The sequence below is a fragment of the Pelophylax lessonae genome, assembly GCF_965119305.1.
Source record: "Pelophylax lessonae genome assembly, chromosome: 6".
NCBI classification, from domain to species: Eukaryota; Metazoa; Chordata; class Amphibia; order Anura; family Ranidae; genus Pelophylax; species Pelophylax lessonae.
The window spans coordinates 239,984,523-240,007,297 of record NC_138773.1 but is presented as its reverse complement, the minus strand read 5'-3'; the positions used below and the strand labels follow the sequence as shown (position 1 = coordinate 240,007,297).

Below are 22,775 nucleotides of genomic sequence, written 5' to 3'. Positions count from 1 at the left end.
GCTAAGTTCACCTTTTAATCATGTTACATGTTCCACCTTTTTTTAGGTTGGAGCATATAACATGTTCCAGCATATGCACCCTGCATGGCCGATCCCCCCTTGCCTGCAACAGCAGGTGGGGGATCTTCTCCCTGCATCCACTGTCACAATTTGAAAACAGCATGACCGTGCAGAACTTAGCCCACATGGCTGCGTCATTCATTCACAGTTTCCTGTGGATAAATGCCTAAACGTACTGTCAGCCATTGCAGCTGACGACTTGTAGCTTACAATGAGCTGTGAGGGCGCTGGTGAGTGCTCTCATAGTTCATTGGTCTTCCTTCTGTAACACTACTCCCTTGGGAGCTGTTGGTCACAGATTCCCCTGGGTTTCCCATAGCAACAACTTGACAATATAGCATATTCAAAGTGCTTGGCTCAGTCAGAAAACAGTCTAGGGGTTTTGTTTTTTTTTGTTTTATTAGAGAACTTGGATAGGAGAAGGGATGAGTGTGATACTCCAACTGTATAAACTATGCACAATTGCTGGGACATCTTTGTAATGCTGAGTGCGGCAAGGCTACTGCTTCACCTTGCCACTTTCGTGAAGAAGAATTATTGAACTGTACTGCACTGTGAATCACTCTTCAAGGTCCTACTTGGCACCCCCTTTGTCCTTACTCTTCGGGGCTCTGAAAGTGGCACCCCCTGTACTCTGACACTCTGTGTGAGCTGGCCCCTTGATCATCTGACTTCACTGGGCAGACCCTTTGCCAAGTCCTCTGGTACTCACATACACTGTTTTTCCTGGAAGACTCTGCCAGCAGCTCCACTGTCAGCTGTACTGGATCCTCTGCCACTCAGCTTCACACCTGGTTCACTAGGTCGACTGCCTAAGACCATTTTCCTCATGCAGCAGGAGGAGAGACAGCCGTCAGCCTCCTCCTGGGACTCTGCTTGACGCCCTGTCACATGTCCCCCCGGCTTTTATGAGCAATCCCAGGATGCACTGTAAGAGTGCCCTCCCACTGGGACTCTCACAAAAGCCAATGTGTCACTGGCTAGGTTTTCTCCACTGTCCAGCAGGCTCCCCTATTGGATGCAGTGGCGACACGTCCTTAGACCCAGTGAATCACACCTGGGAACATGCAACAGACAACCTAATAGATCAGGCTCCCCTGATAGGCGGATGGAGCATACAATGCTTTGAACCTAGCACCTAACTAGGAGGGTGCTACCCTTCTCTCAGGTAACTGCCTGCCCATATCAGGTACGAGAAGACAGCTATGCTGAGAGTCTGCATGAGCTTGAGATTGCACCCATGATCTGCTGATTGTGGGTGCAATGCTCTGCAGGCTCCATAGAAACAAAATAATAAATTAACATTTTTTCACCTGCAAAAAAAAAACGTGCATTTATTCTTTTCTGTTAAATAGTGAACTTATCCTTTAACCACTTTACCGCTATGTACCGGAGTACTACTGCGGCAAAGTGGCACGATCCCGTCTGACGACGTAGACCTACGTCGCCAGACTCCTCCCCCTGTAGGCGGCGCTCGCGCGCCGCCGGAGGCGCGCTCCCGCTGTTTTCATTCACAGCGGGAGTCGGGCCAGGGGAGGAGCGGCGGCGATCGCCGCTGCTCTGCCCCGATCGTCGGGGAATCCAGTTTGGAGATCCGCCCGCCTGTGTAAACAGAGCGGGCGGATCTCCTTAGTGACAGGGAGTGACAGATCGGAGTGTTCAGCATAGCTGGACATCCGATCTGTCCCTGTCTCACACAGTCACCTCCCCCCCACACGTCAGTAAGCACCAGGCATACATTAACCCCTCCCTCTCCAATAAAATTAACCCCTTCCCTGCCAGTGTCATTTTTACAGTAACAGTGCATATTTATAGCACTGATTACTGCAGTAATGTCACTGGTACCCCCAAAAGTGTCAAAAATGTCAGTCAAGGGTCCGATCTGTCCGCCGCAATGTCGCAGTCCCGCAAAAAAAAATCGCAGATCGCCGCCATTACTCGTTAAAAAAAAACACCAAAAATGACATAAATCTTTCCCTTTGTTAGTAAACGCGATAACTTTTGCGCAAACCAATCAAAATACGCTTATTGCGATTTTTTTTACCAAACATGGGTAGCAGAAAACAAATTGGCCAAAAATGTAAAAAAAAATTGGTTTTTACATCTTTTTTGGGGGGAATTTCATATAAAAAAATTTTAAAAATATTGTTATTTTTTCAAAATAAACGCTCTTTTTTGTTTATAGCGCAAAAAGTAAAAATCGCACAGGTGATCAAATACCACCAAAAGAAAGCTCTGTTTGTGGGAAAAAAAGGACGTAAATTTCGTTTGGGTACGGCGTCGCTTGACCGCACAATTGTCAGTTAAAGTCGCACAGCGCCGAAACGCAAAAAGTGGCCCAGACGGAAGACAGCAAAATGCTCTAGTGGTAAAGTGGTTAAGCATGTTGACTGTGCTTACACTCAGGTAAGCAGATACCAAATAAATTTGCACTGTGATTTACTGCTTAGAACAGTTTCAGGAGGGCAGGTTAAGCCAGTGTTAGTGATTGCAGCAAAGGAGTAATATGATTATGACATGGAGGTCTTAAACATGAATATGCTACATGAAAATGTAAGAGGTTGATGTAATAAAGGTAAAAAATCTATTCACTTTGTAAGAGAAGTGGCACTTTGCAAGGGTAATTTGCCGGAGAGCTTGGTAGAAAAAAGCAGATGGCTGCACAATCAGTAGGACGTTTCCAAATCTTTATTGTAGCACTATGAAGGTGAAAACATCACAGCACCAAAATCACAGAGGGACTTGTTAACATGTTTCACACTGGATAGCGCTTGCTCATAACGGCCATCCACTTTTTCCCATCCAGTTAATTTGGTGGAGAGCCGGGCCAGCACCTTGATGTAAGGACAAGTAATAGGAGGAATATATGTGGACATACCTAGAGCAGTGTTTTATTTTTGTTGCCCCAGAGCTTAGTAGATGTGGTGAAGTTTTACTTTGCAAATAATACCCAATCACGTGCAGGGAAAATAAAATAAAACAGGACTTTTGCTTGCACATGATTGGATAATAAAAGTCAGTGGTTTCACCCCATTCACTAAGCTCTTAGTAAATCAGCCCCATAGTGTGATACCATTGTTGTGCTGTATCTGCAGTGCTGTTACAAGATCTAAGCTGGTTTGCTATAGATGTGCAATAGCGCCTTGGTTTCTTAAAATATATGTCGGGTGTAGTCCTTGTCTGTTTTAGAGATAAGCATATAATGTGGATAGATCCGTTAAGAAAAGCAAAGTCAGCCTGCAGTGAACTTTTCATTTTGACGCTTTGAGCCTATTAACCACCTTGTAATAGACAGTGTACTTGCAGTACACCTGGCATCTCCTCAGGATACGCCATTATCTTCTCTTATCTCAGTGGTATTCTCTCAAAATTGAGCTTCATAATGTGCATTTACCTCTGGAAATAAGCTCATTTATCTGACGAGGCATTTGGAAATGTCTGCTCCCTCCAGAAGCTGTGAAAATAGCCGCACGCTCACACACATAGATTTCTTGTTTGTACCTGTGCAAGATGTTGAAATACTTTGAGTTGTTTGAGTCATGTAGTTCCTGTGGGTACTTTTACTAAATAAAATCTTTAATTCTAATTTAAATTTTTGTTTCCATGGAGCTTGTCATTAGTAGACATTGGTAACTATTTTATTAAGTCTTAGATGAGTATAAAAACGAGGAAACACTACAACCACATTCATTTGACAAAGTCCACAGAAAGCACCAATATTTCCATTGATTATATTGTGTTAGGGTGGAATCATTTTTTTATCAGATTCTTATTTATTTGGACACTTCATAGTGAGATCTCTGCAGCCCTATCCCTCTTCCATGACCATTTCATAGGGGGGTCTTTGAAGCTTAAAACACCATGGCAGGGAACATGGCAATGGTTTAAACCAATTTTCTCCATGATTGATGTATTAATTTTGAATGATGAACCGTAATTAATTTAACACTGCTAAACTTTGAAAATAAGGTAAAAATCTGCTATATTCCAAATGGCCCAATATTAGCTAAGAGGATCCTTCTTACCTTGTATCATTTATGAATGAGAATATGTCACTTCCTCTGTGTAAGCAGGTAGAGTTTCATGCTGCCCCAGCCAGGAGGATTAGCGTTAATTGTATTTCCCAGTTCTTTTTTGGCTGGCTTTTCCGGTCTGTGTATTATAAAAGGGACAGGGGTCTTGACCCAAGAGAGCACGGTCGCTGCTGTTGGCCATGGTACCGTTGCCGTAGCCTGTCCTGCTAGCCTGCTAGGCTGCTAAAATATGCTGAGACCAGAGTGCCTGCTAGTAAACATCTGGCTTCAAGAGCCTTCTACAGCATAAAGGGATTGCTGGGACCGACAGTCTGCCTTAAAGATGCCAATTCTGGACACTACCATCATGGACTCAATGGACTTTTTCCTGTGCAGGTATGCTGGGGCAGCCCCAAGCCTGAGTTAGGGATTGGTTTAGGGAAAGACTGTTGCCTTTGTTTTTGTTTGTCAAGCCAAGATATTTAATTAAGGCTATTGAAACATTGTCTTTGCCTGGTCCGAAGTTACTCAAAGGGTTTAATGCATGTAATCTGTACACATAGCCTACAGCTCTAGTTACCTAAGCACATTGGGGTGTGAAGACAGCAGCATAAAAGTTACCTAGGGTAACTAAGGTTTCTCTAGAAGCCTGTCATACTTGTGTACATGTGACTGATGTAATAGCTTCTTGCAGGAGGAGTTGTTGTTGGCATTCTCTATGAGGGTAGGTCCATCTCCTATAGCAATGTAAGCAGGTCAGCACTGCAGAGGTCCTCAGCCTATGCACGGGTATGGAAGAGGAACAGTTAAGAAAGTGTATGCATGGAGTCCACGCAAGGTGCATGGCAGGACCCCATTCCATTACTGGGAGTGAGGTAGCAGAGATATGCTAGACTGGTGGGGAGGGCATTAGATGTGCATGACCCTCCTAACAGTGACCATGATGACAGTTTACTAGAGATCAGACATTTATGCAAGTAAAGCTACCCCATGTGTAAGGCAGTGACCCTATCCAATGTGCTTAGCATAGCCCAGAAGAGACCCCCCCCCGTCCAGGATAGGCCTACGAGGCCTCTAGGCCTTACCTGGCACACAACAAGGAAGGAAACATGGAGGACATGACAACCACCAACTTACCCCCATCAAAGGGTGCTTCGACAAAAAGCAAGGTAGTGTTTGACATTCTATTGCCCTTGGCTTATATGAACCAAGTTCTATCATGATTAATGGAGAAGGAAGTGGTGTCACTTGGAGTTGTGTGAACTTCTACTTTCAAACCCAGAATCATACATCCTAGGTCTTAAGTGCTGTGCACTGCTTTCTCCACAAGCAGAGCCCTGTTTTTGTGATGAAGAAAGCGGTCATACAAGTTAGCCTAAAGTAGAACTAAAGGCAAAACATCTTTTTGTTTTGAGAAGAGTAATGGAGGGCTATAGCCCCTTTCAGTTGTTTTGCCATCTATCTCCCATTGGAGAGATTTCCCTTTGCTTCCTGTTTCTTGGCTGAAACAGGAAGTAAGAGAAAATACCTCCAAAGGGAGGGCATCCCTAGTTGTCACTGGACTCCCCTAAACTATTGTCCCCAATGGAAGATTTCCCCCCTATTGCTGTTCGCGTGACAACCAAAAATTTAGGATTTTCCTTTACTTTCACTCTCAGTGTTAAAGAAAACAGGACAAATAGAGAGGGTACAAAGACTACACGCGGCAATAAAAATCTGACAGGTGATCTAATCCCTGTCTACTCTAATCAAAACTAAAACAAATTGTCTTTGGATATACTTTAAATATTTTGTAAACCTCAGAAATGAAATATGAACAAACATATCCCTTTATAGTGTGTACTTGTCCCAATTAGGAGCACTAAGGGGTAATTTTACTAAGAGTTAAATAACGGCAAATAAAATGCGGTAAAATAACGCAGTAATAATAATGCAGTAAATATTAGTGAATTGACCCCCTAAAGCCTCGTACACAGGATCAGATTACTGAACGATCTTGCGTCCGATTTTTTTTGCATGCTAGTCTGATGTGGAAAGTGAGGCGGTTATTTTCATACGAAAATTCTCGTACGACAGAATTCTACTTCAGAAGTGATGTCATGTGTTGAATTGCTTTGTATGTGTTCTTTCGTTTCTGAGCATGCCTAATCTTGCTCTTACAATTTTTTTCGGATGAAAACTGTACTAATTAAAACGAAAATCGGACGTTGTGTTGACGTACAATAAAAATTTTATAGCCTGCACATCCAGTTTTTGTCGTCCGAAAATTCGTAATCGGCTGTCGAAAGACTCTATACTAACAATCCGAAAATCGGCAGATCGTTCTTCGGACAAAATTTTACTTCCGATTTTCGTATTGTGTGTAGGGGCCTTAGGTGTCATTTCTGTCTGCTGCTTCCTTCCTCTGCTATCAGCATTAATCACTTCTGACAGGTTTTCCTGACACCAAGAGAAAAAAGGTGACAGAGGAGGAATCTCCAGTTGATTAACAGCCTCAACTCTGTTCCTGTGCGCTGTGTGAAGAGAGGTGTGTCACTTCCCTCCAATCAGCTCTCAGAACTCTCTTCACTGAGCTCTGCAGAGTGGAACTTCATCTCTCTGCCCCCTCTTTTCTGACAGCTTTGACAAGCTTTATAAATTCTGGAGTTTAAATGGATGCAGAGCAGAGAAAACTGCAGATAAACAGGTACAACGTACGTAGGAGGATTTGTTTTATCTCTGTGTATCACCTGAGGCCAGTCACTTCACTGGGTATATGTAAGTGCCTGTTCACACTTCAGCGATGTCAGATATCGTAAGTGTTTCACAGCGCACTGCTCTGCAAATCACATGCGATGTCTGTGCGTTGCGAAGTCAGCCATACAGATTGTATGGCTAAATTTGTATCACAATCAAACCAAAGTCACACAAGACTCTTTTTTTGGTCTGCACCAGAATCGAATCTCATGGGTGTTCACACCTATGCAATACGATTCATGCCTGAACTGACAGTTCGCATTGCGATATGCAAACTGATCTAGGGGTGTCGTTAACTTTGTATTGACACTCCCGCAGTGTGAACTGTCTGAGAGTCAAGTGCGATGCGGAAACCCGCAGTGGATTCGCAGGGTATCCCGCATCGCATATGTGTGAACTAGCACTTAGGGTTTGCAACCACTTTAATCCTAATCAAACCTGTTTTCATGTAATAACTGTCAACAAAAAATGGGCACATTAACGGCCTCCAAAATAATAGCATCAGCAATGTAATTCAGTCTGCAAAAAGGCTCCCCATTATTACACACCAACAAATCTACATCTTTGCTTTTTGCTCTCACTGTAACACCCACTGTATTGTATTGAGGATTATTATTGGCCAGGCAGCCTGTGAGTGAGCATCTTCTCCCTTATTACTTCTGTTGTCTGGATGCATCCATACACTTTGGGGTTGTTATACTCAATATGTGTGAGACTTGTTCTCCCTACTGCAAGCTTGTGTATGGCTGTGTGTATGGCAGTCCCCGTCATCAATAATTCTTCAATGCATGGGGGTGAATGATCATCTTACATAGTAATAGCTGGGGCACACTGACCAGGAAGACAGATTATAAACATTGTCTGCCATGCTTCATAATTCTGTGACTTAGTCCCGGTTCACACTACCACGACTTGTCAGGTGACTTGGCCGCCTGACAAGTCGCGGTCCATTCAGTGCAATTGGAACCGTTCTAATAGGATCGACTCAAGTCGCTCCGACTTAGAAAATAGTTCCTGCACTACTTTTGACCGAAGTCGGAGCGACTTGCATTGACTTCCATTATGTGAAGTCGCGCAGAAGTCGCAGTGCACGACGACTTCACTAGTCGCCCCCAAAGTCGTGTCGCCATAGTGTGAACCGACTCTCACTGATGTCTGCGTAAATAATGTTCCCTGATTAATGTGCAGTGTACTGTATATGGAGGTAAAGGGTTATACAAGCGAATCACTTAAAGGAGATCTGTAGAGTTTTAAAACATATTTACTGCTTGTTAGTAATAATTTGCATATTTTGTATTTTTAATCAGGCAAATGTAAAACATGAGATATGAATATTTAATATTTACAGTTGACAGCCACCAGGTGGCATTGCTTGCTGTGATAATGTTCTTCCTTTCAGACAGCTGCTGTCCAATGCATAGACTTGAGCAGGTCAGAGGAAAGACACGCCTCTCCTCTGATAGCAGGGATATCATTGTATTAAGCAGGGAAATCTGTGATAAGTGTGACATAAAGGCGGTTGTTTCTTGCTTAGGTCTGTCATCTTGATTTTAGTTTAACCACACAGCCGGTCCCTGACCTGGGGCCAATAGGTAGAATGGAGATTCAGATTGCAGTAAATCACTAGGAATTAAAGCCAGTATCCTAACGACAGTTCCAGAACTTGTGCCTTTAACCACTTCTGGACTGGAAGATTTTCCCCCTTAATGACCAGGCCATATTTTGCGATTCGGCACTGCAATATTTTAACGGACAATTGCACAGTCGTGCGGCGCTGTACCTAAATAAAATTGATGTCCTTTTTTCCCCACAAATTTCTCACAAAAATAGAGCTTTCTTTTGGTGGTATTTGATCACCTGTGCGATTTTTATTTTTTGCGCTATAAACAAAAAAGTGCGACTATTCTGAAAAAAAAAAAAAACAATATTTTTCACATTCTGCTATAAAAAAAAGCGTATTTTGATTGGTTTGCGCAAAAGTTATCACGTCTACTAACTACCGGAAAGATGTAATTTTCATTTTTTTTTTTTTACTAGTAATGGCAGCGATCTGCGATTTTTAGTGGGACTGCGACATTGCGGCGGACAGATCGGACCCCTAACTGACATTTTTGACATTACTACAGTAATCAGTGCTAAAAAATATTCACTATTACTGTAATAATGGCATTGGCAGGAAAGGGGTTTACAGTGTGGGTGATCAAGGGGTTAAATGTGAGCCTAGGGGAGTGATTCTAACTGTGTGGGGGCGTGGCTTGTGAAATGACCATAGAGACATGTGTTCCGAATCCTATATAGAAGGATCACAGGGACTCTATGATCATTCCAGGGAGAAGAACGGTCAGCTGTGTTTACAACAGCCGACCGTTCTTGTCTCTCAGCGGGGAATGATTGCAGGTGTCAGGCGGCAATCGGAGCCACCTGACAAATGGATCAGCTTCCCCGCTGCCGACTGGGGGCAGGACGTGCCGCTGGCGGTGTGCGCTCACCCCCTAGCTCCCTGCTCGCGACCGATGTAGCCCTACATCGGTTTGCCTGGGGGAGCCACACTGCCGCAGTAAATACACGGTCTGTGGTCGGTAACCGGTTAAAAAACAACTTGGCAATGTTGGCCTTCATATTCGTTACAGCATAGTTTTCCTATAATAAGTGAATTAATATAGAGTAGGAGAATAAAGGTGGCACTGGGCTTTTTTTATTAAAAATCCCAGCATGCTATGCATATTAAATGTTGTGTATGAAAGCTGATTTTTTTTTTTTTTTACTTTTAGGATTGAAAGCCCAACTGCAGTAAATGTAATACTCCTGCCTTGTAGTGGGGAAAGTTTATTGCACTTTGGTGTTGAACATTATAGTAAGAATTTAAACTTATATCATTTGATGATGTATTTCAGTGTAAGGTCTCATGCACACAGGGCGTTTTTACAGCTGCTTTTAGGAGCGTCAAACTTTTTTTTTTTTTTGCAGCTTAAAAAGGTCCCTCCGTGTTATTCTATGGGCTCATTCACACACAGGCTTTTAGGAGCTGCAAGTGGCATATGCGTTTTTAAGCTGTAAAAAAAAACCCAGGGCCAGTGGAGCAGCAGCGTTAGGCTGTAAAAACGCCTGACGCTGCTAAAGGCTGCATACAGCGTTACGCCACGTCAGACGTTTTTAAGCTGTAGTAGTTGGATTTGAGGTTGGAAAATAGAAGAGGCCAGAGAAAGGCTGCCAAATGCTAACGCTGCTAAACGTGGCTAAAAAGTGCATTGATGCCAACACAGAACGCTTCTAAAAGCACGTTTTTAGAGCTGCTTTTTCCTGGCGTCAGAACTGGCTTTGCAGCTCATTTTTTCAAATGCCCTGTGTGCATGAGGCCTAAAATGCAAGAGTTTTGCTGAATCAAAACAGGCAAGTGTGAATAGGCTTTAAACCTTTCGTCCAACCAACAGATAATTGTATTTGTTATTTTGAAAGGCAGATTAAGAGCCCATTCACATTAGCGCGACTTGTCAGGCGACTTGTCAGCCCGACAAGTCGCGGTATGTCGCGGTCCATTGAGTAGTACAGGACCCGATCTAATAGGAGCGACACAAGTCGCTCCGACTTAGAAAAAGGGTCCTGTACTACTTTGGGGCGACCTCGGAGCGACTTGCATAGACTTCCATTATGTGCAAGTCGCGCCGAAGTTGCGGTGCACAGCGGTGCACGCGACTTCACAGGTCAACCCCCCCCCCCCCGAAGTCGTGTCGCCTCAAAGTGAATGGGCTCTAAAGGAAAAGTAGTGGTTTTGTGTATTTTATGTGTATTCATGTTTCCTGTTGTATGTAACTGGAGGATTGGCAGAATGTGTATTTTGCCCACCTATTTTTGGGCTTATGATATCCTCTCCTATCTCAGAAAGCTGGGATGCATGCAATGTACAAGATGTACAAGTTTGATGTGCAATGTCAAGAAGAGCAAACTTTTAGCCTGTTTCTGTGTAATGTAGCCAGTAGATGGCAGTACAGACACATAATTTTGGTCTGAATTAATAAAAAAAAAACAAGCAGGCATCAATCAAATATATTTTGCCCTTAGCAATCTTCCCTTGCAATGCTACTACATTCTCAATTTCATTGATGTCATATTTAGATTTTATTTTACTGCTAAATGTGTCATGTGGGAATACCGAAGCCTAAAATGATAAGGTAATATTATGTTAATCCAAACGTGCTATTTTTAAAACTGGATATAAATATTTAAGTCCGATAGTATATTAAGGCAGTAAAGAAAATACACTACCAACATTCACTTGGTTTTGCCACATGCATGAATGACATAGTATAAAATATACATTTAGTTTGTTACATGTTTTTTTTAGTGGGAAACCGTCACATATTATTATAATTACTTTTTTGGTAATGTAGCTATATATTACATACTGCTATACAGACTCTGATGTTCTATTGGGTAATACTTTCCTCTTTAACTTACAACTAGTTTTGCCCATCGCAAACACAATAGAAAATCAAACTAATGAAAGTCCAACCCTAAAGTATATGTATAGGCAATTTTTTTTTTTTAATAGGAATTCAGGTATTTACTGGGGAATAAAATGATTCTATATATCTCATATTCCTACTTATTTTAATTCACTAAATTTACATGGTATATTTACCTTCAAAAAAAATGGTAAATAAATACCACTGGAAACATCAGTGACATCACGGCTCAAGATATGACAGGCTTAATAAAATCAAAAATGCTATTATATAAAGTAATCTTCTCCAATTTATGCTGTATTAATATTAACAATATATGTGAATGTACGATAAAGAATCTGCTAAAATGTATTATGCGATAGTACATTCTTTTTGTTCTGTATGTCTAACAGTAATGGTAAACATCAATGAATCAAAAGCATTATTTGGATACAATATAGAGTGTATGTAATATGGTATGTCCAATATATGTTATTATTTATATCTTTCTTTTTCTCCTCTCGCTTTCAAGTTTACCATTGGGTATAATGGATCGTCAGGCTTCCCAGAGGCATTCTGGGACTTGTGTGCGGGGAGATCTGGTAAGCCACACTTATGTGTGACGTCACATCCGCCCCTGGAAGGAGCTGGGATGGGACGATCTCTGAATGGGCGGTGCCATAGTCGCTGCCCGGCGCACGTAGGCCATTCGATCTCTGGCAATCCATGCCCTTGGAGATGGATGGCTGTGTGGGTCGGGATGGTCAAACCGACCGCCCCGTCCCCCCTTTCGTGCGTCGGTGGGGGAGAGATGCGGATCGTGGTCCCGGGTTTGTTGACGGCGGGGTTGCCGTGGCGACGGTCGGAGCTTGCTCTGACGTATCGCGGCGGCTGCCCCTGACTGGTTGGCATCCCGCGGGGCCGCCCTCCGCACCGCCCCCTCAGGGGGCCCTCCCTTGATACACACACCTGCCTCAGATCAGTCAAATCAATTCTGAGCCTAGATAAAAAGACATTCCTCCCACAAACACTTAGGCGTTCTCAATCCACAGGAGGAGAGGGACACACACTCTGCAATCGGCTTGACAAGCTGTAAAAGGTAATTAGGAAACATACAAACTATTGAAGATACTAATAAATGTCTATACTTTGTAGTCTGATTTCTTCTCTAGAAACACAGACTAAGACTATTCACCCATTCTTTTGGGTTTTTTTGAATAAATACATATATATTTTTTTGACATATACATTTTTATATTTCCAAATAGATGGTTCCTTTGTTTCTCTGGAAACCATATGGCTATTGAAAACATTTTGCAAGTGGGATTTTTTTGATCAGTCCTCCCCTCCAAAGCCTCCTCCTTTTTTGCTAAATACACTATCATAAGGTGGGTTTTCTTTTTTGAATGTACAGATTTCTTTTGAAAAGGGATTAATATATACCATGTGAGACTATATCTATCTAGGATTAATATATACCATGTGAGACTATATCTATCTAGGACTTTTTTCAAACCTATTTTTTAGACATATTGCCTAGATGATCACCCAATATATAGAGATATGTAAATCAAAATCCCAGAAACATTTTTAAAACATTAATATGCTAAGAGATATATATTTTTCTCATATTATTATTTCTTAATTAAGCAATCACTTCACCAACAAACAAGATCATAATATATACATTTTCTAATGTAATTGTTTCAGAATGACGGATTTGATGAGCTGGTGTGTCTCGGGTATGGACCCCATGTAGCGATTTGGTGTTCTGTCCTGCGGTTTTGTCCTTATCTCGCCTCCCAATCCAGTATTGATTCACCCATTTCTCTCTTTCCCTCTGGATTGAGTAGGAGTGATTTGAATCTCCAGTACAATCCCCGCACATACCTCCCAGTAGGTGATTCTGGAGAACGCCAAAACGATCAAGGTTTTAAAAGACGACTCTTTGCAGATCGAATGACAAAAAAGACATGGTATGTGTATGGTGAAATATGTTGAATAATATATAATGAAAATAAATGATATATAACCAGAATTTGTACCATGATATAAAATTAACATTTTTTGTTTCTATCTTTATAGAACAGTAAAATAATTATAAACAGTCAATTGGGACCAAGGTCTAAAGAGACCCCTGAAGAAGAGTATCACTGAAACGCGTAGGGTCTTCATAACCATATTACAGGTTCCCCCATGTCTAGATTATCATTGGGTCTAACAACATAAAGAGTCGCCAAATTTTTAACGCTGTTCTTAAAATTGTGCAATTGTGTAACATTGTGGCCCTTTTGCCAATTGTATTGTGTTTATTATAATAATAATAATAATTATAAAATAATAAAATAATATTATAATAATATTGTGTTTATTATAAATAAATATTTTTCTTTTCTATACCTTCCTGTGGCGTTACCCGTTACAGTCCCAATCTGGGGGATTTTGTCCATATATATGCTTTTTTTTAAATAGAGTAGAGAAGGGTTAGTACCGCTGCCAAGTTTTACAGCTCCACCCCTCTATTTTAATTGGTGACAATGCTACCAGGATAGAAAGTGTAGGAAACTCCAGCATACCAGAACAAAAGCTTAGGTTTAGATTTAACTTAAACCATGAAGAATAAATAGTTTTAAATAGAGGGAAAAGGAAAAAGAACACCCGTAAGGTGTGTATTGCAGTTTGTGCCCCTGTTAGGAAGATTTACCCTGTCTATTTCTCACATTTACCGTTATCATTGAAAGTGAAAAGAAAAATCCCATATTTTGGGTTGTTCTTAATAGAGTAATAGAGAGGAAGTTTTACAATGGGGATACTAATTCTGGTGACCCTGGTGACAACCAGGAATTTCCTCTCATTTCCTGTTTTGACTATGAGACAGGAAGTGCATGAATAACTCCACGATGGGACACATATGGCAAAAAATAAAAATAAAAAACTGACAGGAGTTGTAATCCTCCCTTATGCTATAGAAAATGTAAAAAAAGTTATGCCTTTAGTTCTCCTATAAATGGGTTCTAAAGGTTTCTTTTTTTTAAATACCAAACAAGTTTGCCTTGCCTGCTCTGTGCAGTGGTATTGCACAGTGCAGCCCTTATCCTCTTCTTTTTGGGTTCCCCAATGATGCTTTTGGCATCTCCCCTCTGCCAAGTGCCCCCAGTAGCAAGCTGCTTGCTATGAGGGCACTCGAGAAGGCTCGCTTCTAAACTCTGTCCTGTGAATGGTCACTGTACATTTACACACAGAGTGTGGCTTGCCCCCCCCCCCCCCCCGTTCTCTCCTCATTGGCTCACTGGCTGTGATTGACAATAGCAGCAAGAGCCAATGGCCCCACATCCCACAGTGGCAGAATGGGTCTTCGAGTGCCTGCCCCCCCGAGTTTCAGCCCTGGTGGTGCCCCCCACTGGTGTGTGCTCTAGGCTGGCACCCATGTTAATAGGCTCCTGTCTAAATTGGCCCTAGTATCTGTATGTATGAATGTGAGTTAGGGACCTTAGATTGTAAGCTCCTTGAGGGCAGGGACTGATGTGAATGTACAATATATACAGTATATGTAAAGCACTGCATAAATTGACGGCACTATATATGTACCTTTAAAAAATATATAAAATAAATAAACTAAAACTGCAGTCAGCAGCACAAAGGACACTTTTTTATTGATTGAAAAGTTTTGATGAAAACAACTTTAATTTTTAACCACTTCAGCTCCGGAAGGTTTTACCCCCTTAATGACCAGGCCATTTTTTGCGATTCGGCACTGGGTTACTTTAACAAAAAATTGCTGTCCTTTTTTCCCACAACTAGAGCTTTCTTTTGGTGGTATTTGATCACCTCTGCGGTTTTTAGATTTTGCGCTATAAACAAAAGAAGAGCGACAATTTTGAAAAAAAAGTCAATATTTTTTTACTTTCTGCTATAAAACATTTCACATTTCCAAAAAATGTAAAAAATCTAATTTTTTTTTCAGTTTAGATCAATTTGTATTCTGCTACATATTTTTGGTAAAAAAAAATCCCAAAAAGCGTATTTTAATTGGTTTGTGCAAAAGGTATAGCGTTTACAAACTACGGGATAGATTTTTGGACTTTTATTTTTTGTTTGTTTTTATTAGTAATGGCGGCAATCTGCGATTTTTAGTAGGGCTGCAACATTTTAGCGGACAGATGAGACCTTAACTGACATTTTTGACACTTTTTGGGGACCAGAGACAATAATACAGTAGTCAGTGCTAAATATTATGCACTATTACTGTATAAATGACACTGGCAGGAAAGGGGTTCATACTGGGGGTGATCAAAGGGGTTAATGTATGCCTAACAATGCTTACTGACCGTGGGGGGGGGGGGGGGGGTTCTCTGTGACAGGTACAGAGAGATCAGGGTTTCAGCTTAGCTCAAACTCCTGATCTCTCCCTGCCTGTGTGACAGAAGCCCCGCCTGCTTTGTTTACATAAGCAGGTGGGTCTTCTGTCAGTTTCTCTGATGATCCCGGGAGGCCGGCGGCGATCGCCGCCGCTCCTTCCACTGCCTGACTCCCACTGTGTCTAATCACAGCGGGAGCGCGCCACCGAGACCGTCTACACATAATCACGTAGATATATGGGATTATGTGCAGTCGAGTCACCCTGCCGCAGTATATCTGCGTGGGGCGGTCGGCAACTGGTTCATTTTGAATTACACCATGCAAAACTTAATGAGGATGGCATGTTTGTATCAGAATCTGGTGCAGCTCTGCATAGTAACAAATCAGCTTCAAGGTTTTTTCTTTCAGAATATGTTTATACAGCAGTTGAAGTAAAAAAAACAGTACAATAAGACCCAGTTCACACTACTCTGACTTGAGTCGCCTGACAAGTAGCGCTCCATTCTGTGCAAAGGAACCGTTCTAATAGGAGCGACTCAAGTCACTCCGACTTAGAAAAAGGTTCCTGCACTACTTCTGGGCGATGTCGGAGCGACTGCATTGACTTCTATTATGAGAAGTCGTTTGCAAGCCGCGATGAAGTCGTGCTGCACGAGCGACTTCAAAGTCGGGGCGACTTTGAGTCGCGCCGGTGTGAACCGACTCTAAGAGTGAATAGAATTTGTTCAACAGTATCAAAGAACAATAACAAGGGGATACAGGTGCATGAGCATCATAAGAAATAGGCAATACAATGTATATAATATGCAAAACATTCCTGCAAAGTCATAGTGAAGTTTTCTCACATGGAAAGTGGAGAGAAAACTAACACATAGGTTGGATTACTCTCACCAAAAGAAGATTACAGGGAAATAAGTATAACCAAAGAAGAGGTTGGAGGCTGGAGTTATGGCCATAGTTATAAGACTAGCATCAATAGATTAGGAAATACAGTATTTTCTGGCGTATAAGACTACTTTTGAACCTCAACAAAATCCCCCAAAAATGGGGGGTCGTCTTATATGCCGAGTATAATATCTCCAAGGTAACCTAAGTATAAGTATTACCGGTAGATGTAATCTCTCAAGACGCTGGCTGTGTGGGAATTCTGTACCGGTATAACGTATGTACCGTAGCTTCGGCTACATACAGTGTACCGCGCTGAGCCAATCAGGGAGAGCGATGTATTCTATTATTGAATGCAAAGCCTGCTCGGATTGGCAGAATAACATCAGCCCGCCTCTCTGACTCTGCCAATCCGAGCAGGCTTTGCATTGAATAATAGAATGCATCGCTCACTGTGATTGGCTCAGCGCAGTATACTGTATGTAGCCGAAGCTACGGTACATATGGTATACTGCTACAGGATTCCCGCACAGCCAGCGTCTTGAGATTACATCTACTGGTAATACTTAGGGTACCTTGGAGATATGAGAGATTACATGTATTACAGTACTAGGATACCTTGGAGATCTATGAGAAATCTGATGTTTTTCAATGGTGTTGCCTTGCTTCGGAAGGGGGGTAGTCTTATACGGCGAGTATAGCCCAAAACCTATGTTTTAACTTGAAAATTAGGGGGGTCGTCTAATACGCCCAGTCATCTTATATGCCGGAAAATACGGTAATTAAGTGAGAGAGGGAGAAATAGGGGCATGGGGCCTTCCACAATAACCCCTGGAAAGATTGCATTAAAGACATCACTTCTGTAGGAGAGAAAATATGCTCAATGTAGGAATGCCACCTGGTAAAGAATTAGTTCGTAGGTTCATAGTTTTGCATTTCAGTGTCCAGCTTCTAATGGTAAGGTCCTTCTTATTTGTGGTAATCATAGGTAGAGAAGAGGTTTGTTGGTTATACACTTGCGAACGTTCAAATAGCCCTCCAGGATTTTGTTTCCCAAGTCGTCCACCCGAAGATTCTTGCGCCAGTTCACAAAATATTTTGGGCATGCCTACATAGGCTACTGATTGCAATGATTTATAAACTTCAGAGATGGAGTATGTGCGCTTGGTTAATAAGTGATCAATCAGAGAAAGACTGAACCTCTTTAAAGCATCCAGACAGCATGACTTTACATAGGATAACATCTGATGGTAATATAAAAGATGTGCGGGAGGAAGATGGAACTCTGTTCTTATCTCAGAAAAAGATTTTGGCTTCAAGGTGTCCAGATGAAACATGGAGGATGCCCTCACCAGGCCTTTCATGCGCCAAATGTTGTAGGCCTTGTATTCCATACCTTGTGTAAACATTGGGTTACCATGCAGTTCCAGGTATAGAATATCTATAATATTTTAGTCTATTATGTTTCTTTTACATATTGCTAATTTAGTAACCACATACATTGATTTTTTTGGCTGACGGATAGACATGTTCTTTGTAGACACATGTCTTCCATGGTTTTTTATTTAATTTCAGTTATGAACATAAACAGATGTATTTGTGCATCTTATTCTTTTATGAGTTTAAATCCATTATTATACCATAGTCCATTCCAGGCATTGATGGAACTGCTGTTACCTAACTAGTTTGGGTTGTTTGGTATTAGGCATTTTGCTTTTACATTATAGAGACTATCCAGAAGGTGACTGACTAGTTCATTTTCCATTTCAATGAAAAAGATAGAAACTGCCTTATACTCAGTGGGAGATTCTAATCGCCCTACTAAGTAGTGGTGGCCGCTATTATGTCTTGCGAGTGCCTGGCAGTAACAATGCAATTGGATCTCTCATGTAATTGTATTAGTCTGCGGTCTTTGGCAATATGGTGGTTTGTGCCCCCTGCTGAGGATCAACAGTGAAATTAGATCTCCTTATCAAACTTCAGCAGTGTGGTGACTACGTCACGTCTGGTCACTTGCAAGATGGCGTTTCTCCAACTTCCGGTTTGAAATTTGGCAATTTCCAAGTTTGTGGTTACTTAAACTGAGGCAGAACAAGACATCAGCGATCCCTATTACAACGTATTTGAGCACGAAACGCATCGGAAGGGGCCTACACGCTGACGTCTCTGGCCGACGTGTCCTCGTGGTAGAAGCGGCGGGCTTTCAATTGAGTTTATGGCAAATTTTTTTTACATGTACATATATTTTTTAATATTTAATAAATACTACACTATATTAGCATCATGTTGGCTCCTGCTGGTGAGCTTTTTTATGCAGCACATTTTGTATGATTAACGACCGTATAGCAGGTCATGTTTCCAGCATGCTGAATGACAACGTCACAGCGCTTGTTTCATTCCAGCATTTGGTGAGTGCATTTGAATGGTGGAGGGAGAGGACAGTGAAGAAACCTTTGGTAACACACAAGGTGTTTCACTCTTTGTATCTCACGGCTGTTTTTTGGCTTATGTCTGGTTCTGGCACTCTGTGTCTGTCACTAGAGGAATCTTTCTTAATGTAACGAGCCAGGCAACTAACTTTTAAATGCTACACATATTTTTGGACTCTCTCTTTGGACTTTATATACACTTTGATAACTACATGAAGATTTTTCTTTGTTTGAATTTTCAATTGTTTAATCACAGTCATATCTATTAGCGCTGCACTTATATTTACTATAAACTAGTTCCAGGTGTAGGGAGATGTCATAGCTTCCAGGCTTTAATGTCAAAGCTTAAAGTGGTTGTAAAGGCAGAAGGTTTTTTACCTTCATGCATTCTATGCATTAATAGAAAAAGCCTTCTGCGTGCAGCAGACCCCCCCCCCCTAAGCCCCCCTAATGTTTACCTGAGCCCCCTCTCGATCCAGCAATGTCCACAAATGCCTCGGCCATCCGGGAATCTCCCAATGAGGAGAGAGAGGGAGCGGGGGCAAACCGCGGCTCTGTGTCTGAATGGATACACGGAGCTGCGGCTTGGCTTGGCAAGCTGCTTGCTGTGGAGGCACTCAACAGGAGGGAGGGGCAGGAGCTCCAGCCTTGGGCCAGAGAAGAGGAAGATCCAGACTGCTCTGTGCAAAACCATTGCGCAGAGCAGGTAAGTAAGTATAAGATGTTGTTATTTTAATAGAAAAATAAAAATGAGACTTTACAATAACTTTGATTGAACATGCTGAAGTTAGAAATTGATTAATTACTATGTACAATTTCACCAGACTACTGTACACCTGTTTTATTAAATCTCCCCAGTAAGGGACTTCTTCCCCTGCACCTGTACTGTTTCTTCCAGCTTTGGTGTGCCACCTGTTGGTAGCCTTGCACAACTGATTAGCAGATATAACTTCAAAGTGCCTTCGCTTGTCTTCTGGTTCCATTATTTCTGTAATCCAGCCCTGACCCTCAGCCTGCAGCACAACTACTCTTGTCTACAGTCTATCCAGACCTATGACCTGTATATGGACTATGACACTATTGTGCACTTTCTCTGGCTCTATTGTCAGCTCATCAGCTGTCATGGGGGGGGGGGGGTGAGGGAGGGGGGCAACATTTTGTAAAGTGTATTTCCCCTTTTATAGTTAAATGGGAAAATCCCACTATATGTTTGGTATGTGTTCCCATTCACGCAGCATTCCTAAAAAATGTAATACTATATTTCTTACCTTTCAGAAACTGTATCATTGCGGACTAGAAGAATTTTGCAAGAAAATCACAGTAATCTGTCCTAATAGTAAGGGTGAGGTGGAGAGGTGGGTTGATGATGTCACAATCTCTACCTCAGCCATTCATAAAACATACATGGTTTCCTATATTTAGTGCTTAGTCCAACTCGATTTTGTTCTGGGAATAAAATGGGAAGTCCCTTTACCACTACCGGAACACAGCGCTGTATACTGTATGTAGCTGATTCTATATACTGTTTATACAGTGCTTACAGCTGGCACATCTGTTAGTAAAGGAAATATGTTTTGGGCCAACTTAGTCCAAGCAAACTATTTAAAGTGAAATGAAACCTGGACTTAAGCTTTAAAGCGGTAGTATACCGATTTTTGTGACTTTTATCTACAGGTAAGCCTATAATAAGGCTTACCTGTAGGTACAATTAATATCTCCTAAACCTGCATGGTTTAGGAGATTTTATGCACTGCATGCAGCCGCTGACGCGAGCGGCGCATGCGCTCTGAAGGTCCGGCGGACCTTCAGAGTTCCTTGCCGGGAAGTTGCCGGAAAGTTAATCCCCCGCGCGCATGTGCGGGATGACGTCATCGCGGCTTTGGCCACTCACAGCGCCGGAGCCGCCGAACCAAGGAGAGACGCCGAGGGATCATGTCCGCTCCCACAGCGGTGTCCGGGGGTCCGTGTCGGGTTCTAAGGTAAGTTTTTCATAATGAGCTAGTATGCTTTTCTTCCTTTTTTGTGTATACTACCACTTTAAATGGTCAAGTGATTCCACAACACCAGGAGATCCCCTGTGTACCTGTGTGAACCGAATCCTCACACAAGATATTTGATATATTAACAAACACACTAGATGTCATTTTAGAACCATCTAACCACTCCCAGATAATTAACTGGTGCATGATAGATATGTGTTGGTATGAAAAAATAAAAGTGGCATTGTTCTCTTACCGTGGCATTATGGGCAAGTTGTTTGTGTTTGTGAAGCAATTCCTCATTCTCCGTCAGAGATGCCCCAAGCTGAAGGTTTGTCAAATATAAATCCATATGTTTTTTTAACCAACACATAACCTACAGAAAAAAAAAAATTCCATCAGTTTATAAACAAATTGCTAGCTTCCTATAATATATTATAACATTTATAAACATGAATATAAATGCCCTTAAGTTAGCACACCCAGGGGCTGTTTTGATTGCTGTTCTAGGAGGGTCAATTCCAGCCTGAGGATATAATATAAATGAAGGGAAGAGCACTATCAATGACAACAGTTCCAGGTCTGCAATCAATCTGTAGCACCTTGCCACTATTTAATCATTTTTTCAATAATACTGTATGACTAACAAGTACAGATTAATTTCCTCTACTGTACAATCATCATAACAACCCTCCTTTAATTTGGAAAGAGCAACTTCAATTAGTTTTGTCATTATAAGTCTTTATTGTAAGTTCCTCTAAGGGGGAATGGAAAGGGAAATAGACAGAGCTCTAGGCTTTTTTAACATGCTTGACTTCTAAAAGTAGAACCCAATGCAAACAGCTAAATATACCGCTTATAGATAAATTCCAGGGAAAGATATTTTATACATACAGTAGTTACATTGGTCCAGCTTGGACCAGTGTATCTATGTATATACCCTACCTGGAAGATACCCCTGGAAGGTGGAAATCACGGAAGTAGATACCACCAGTGATCTTCACTTGCTTCTGGGTCATTGCCAAGCGGCTGCCCTGATGCATTGTGAACATAGAAGGTCAGCAGCTCAGGAGCGGCACCGTTCATAAAATACTAAATGAATGCAAATAATCTCTGATTCGAGGAGGTGAAAAGGTGGGGCGATGATGTAACCAATGTACAATGTGCAAAATACTGCACTACAACACAGAAAATCCAGATCAAGGAGCTCTTTTTGGATATTTGTTTTGTTGATGGACTCGCGTTTTCTCAAACATATATGAACTCTTTTATTAACCACTTAAGTCCCGGAGGATTTGGCTGCTCAAAGACCAGGCCCTATTTTGCGATTCGGCACTGCGTGATTGTAACGGGCAATTGCGCGGTCGTGCGAGGCTGTACCTAAACAAACTGTACGTCCTTTTTTTCCCACAAACAGAGCTTTCATTTGGTGGTATTTTATCACCTGTGCGATTTTTATTTTTTGCGCTATAAACAAAAAAATAGCCACAATTTTGAAAAAATAACAATATTTTTCTAATTTTTTTATATGAAATACACCCCCCCCCCCCCCCCAAAAATGTAAAAATCTAAATTTTTTTGAATTTTTGGCCAATTTGTTTTCTGCTACCTATGTTTGGTAAAAAAAAAATCACAATAAGCGTATTTTGATTGGTTTGCGCAAAAGTTATTGCGTTTACTAATTAAGGGAAAGATTTCTGTCATTTTTGGTGTTTTTTTTTTAACGAGTAATGGCGGCGATCTGCGATTTTTTTTTTGCGGGACTGCGACATTGCGGCGGACAGATCGGACCCTTGACTGACATTTTTGACACTTTTGGGGGTACCAGTGACATTACTACAGTAATCAGTGCTATAAATATGCACTGTTACT

The 22,775-nt window shown here is 41.6% G+C and overlaps 1 protein-coding gene across 2 annotated transcripts in view; it reads right to left on the bottom strand.

Moving 5' to 3' along the window:
• The window catches only part of CCDC141 (coiled-coil domain containing 141), a 235,591-nt gene that overhangs the window by 106,171 nt on the left and 106,645 nt on the right, over nt 1–22,775 (bottom strand). For both annotated transcript variants that reach the window (XM_082261213.1, XM_082261214.1), the window contains exon 6: nt 21,160–21,279. In XM_082261213.1, coding sequence (XP_082117339.1) covers nt 21,160–21,279 — 120 coding nt within the window. The remainder of the gene's footprint in view (nt 1–21,159; nt 21,280–22,775) is intronic.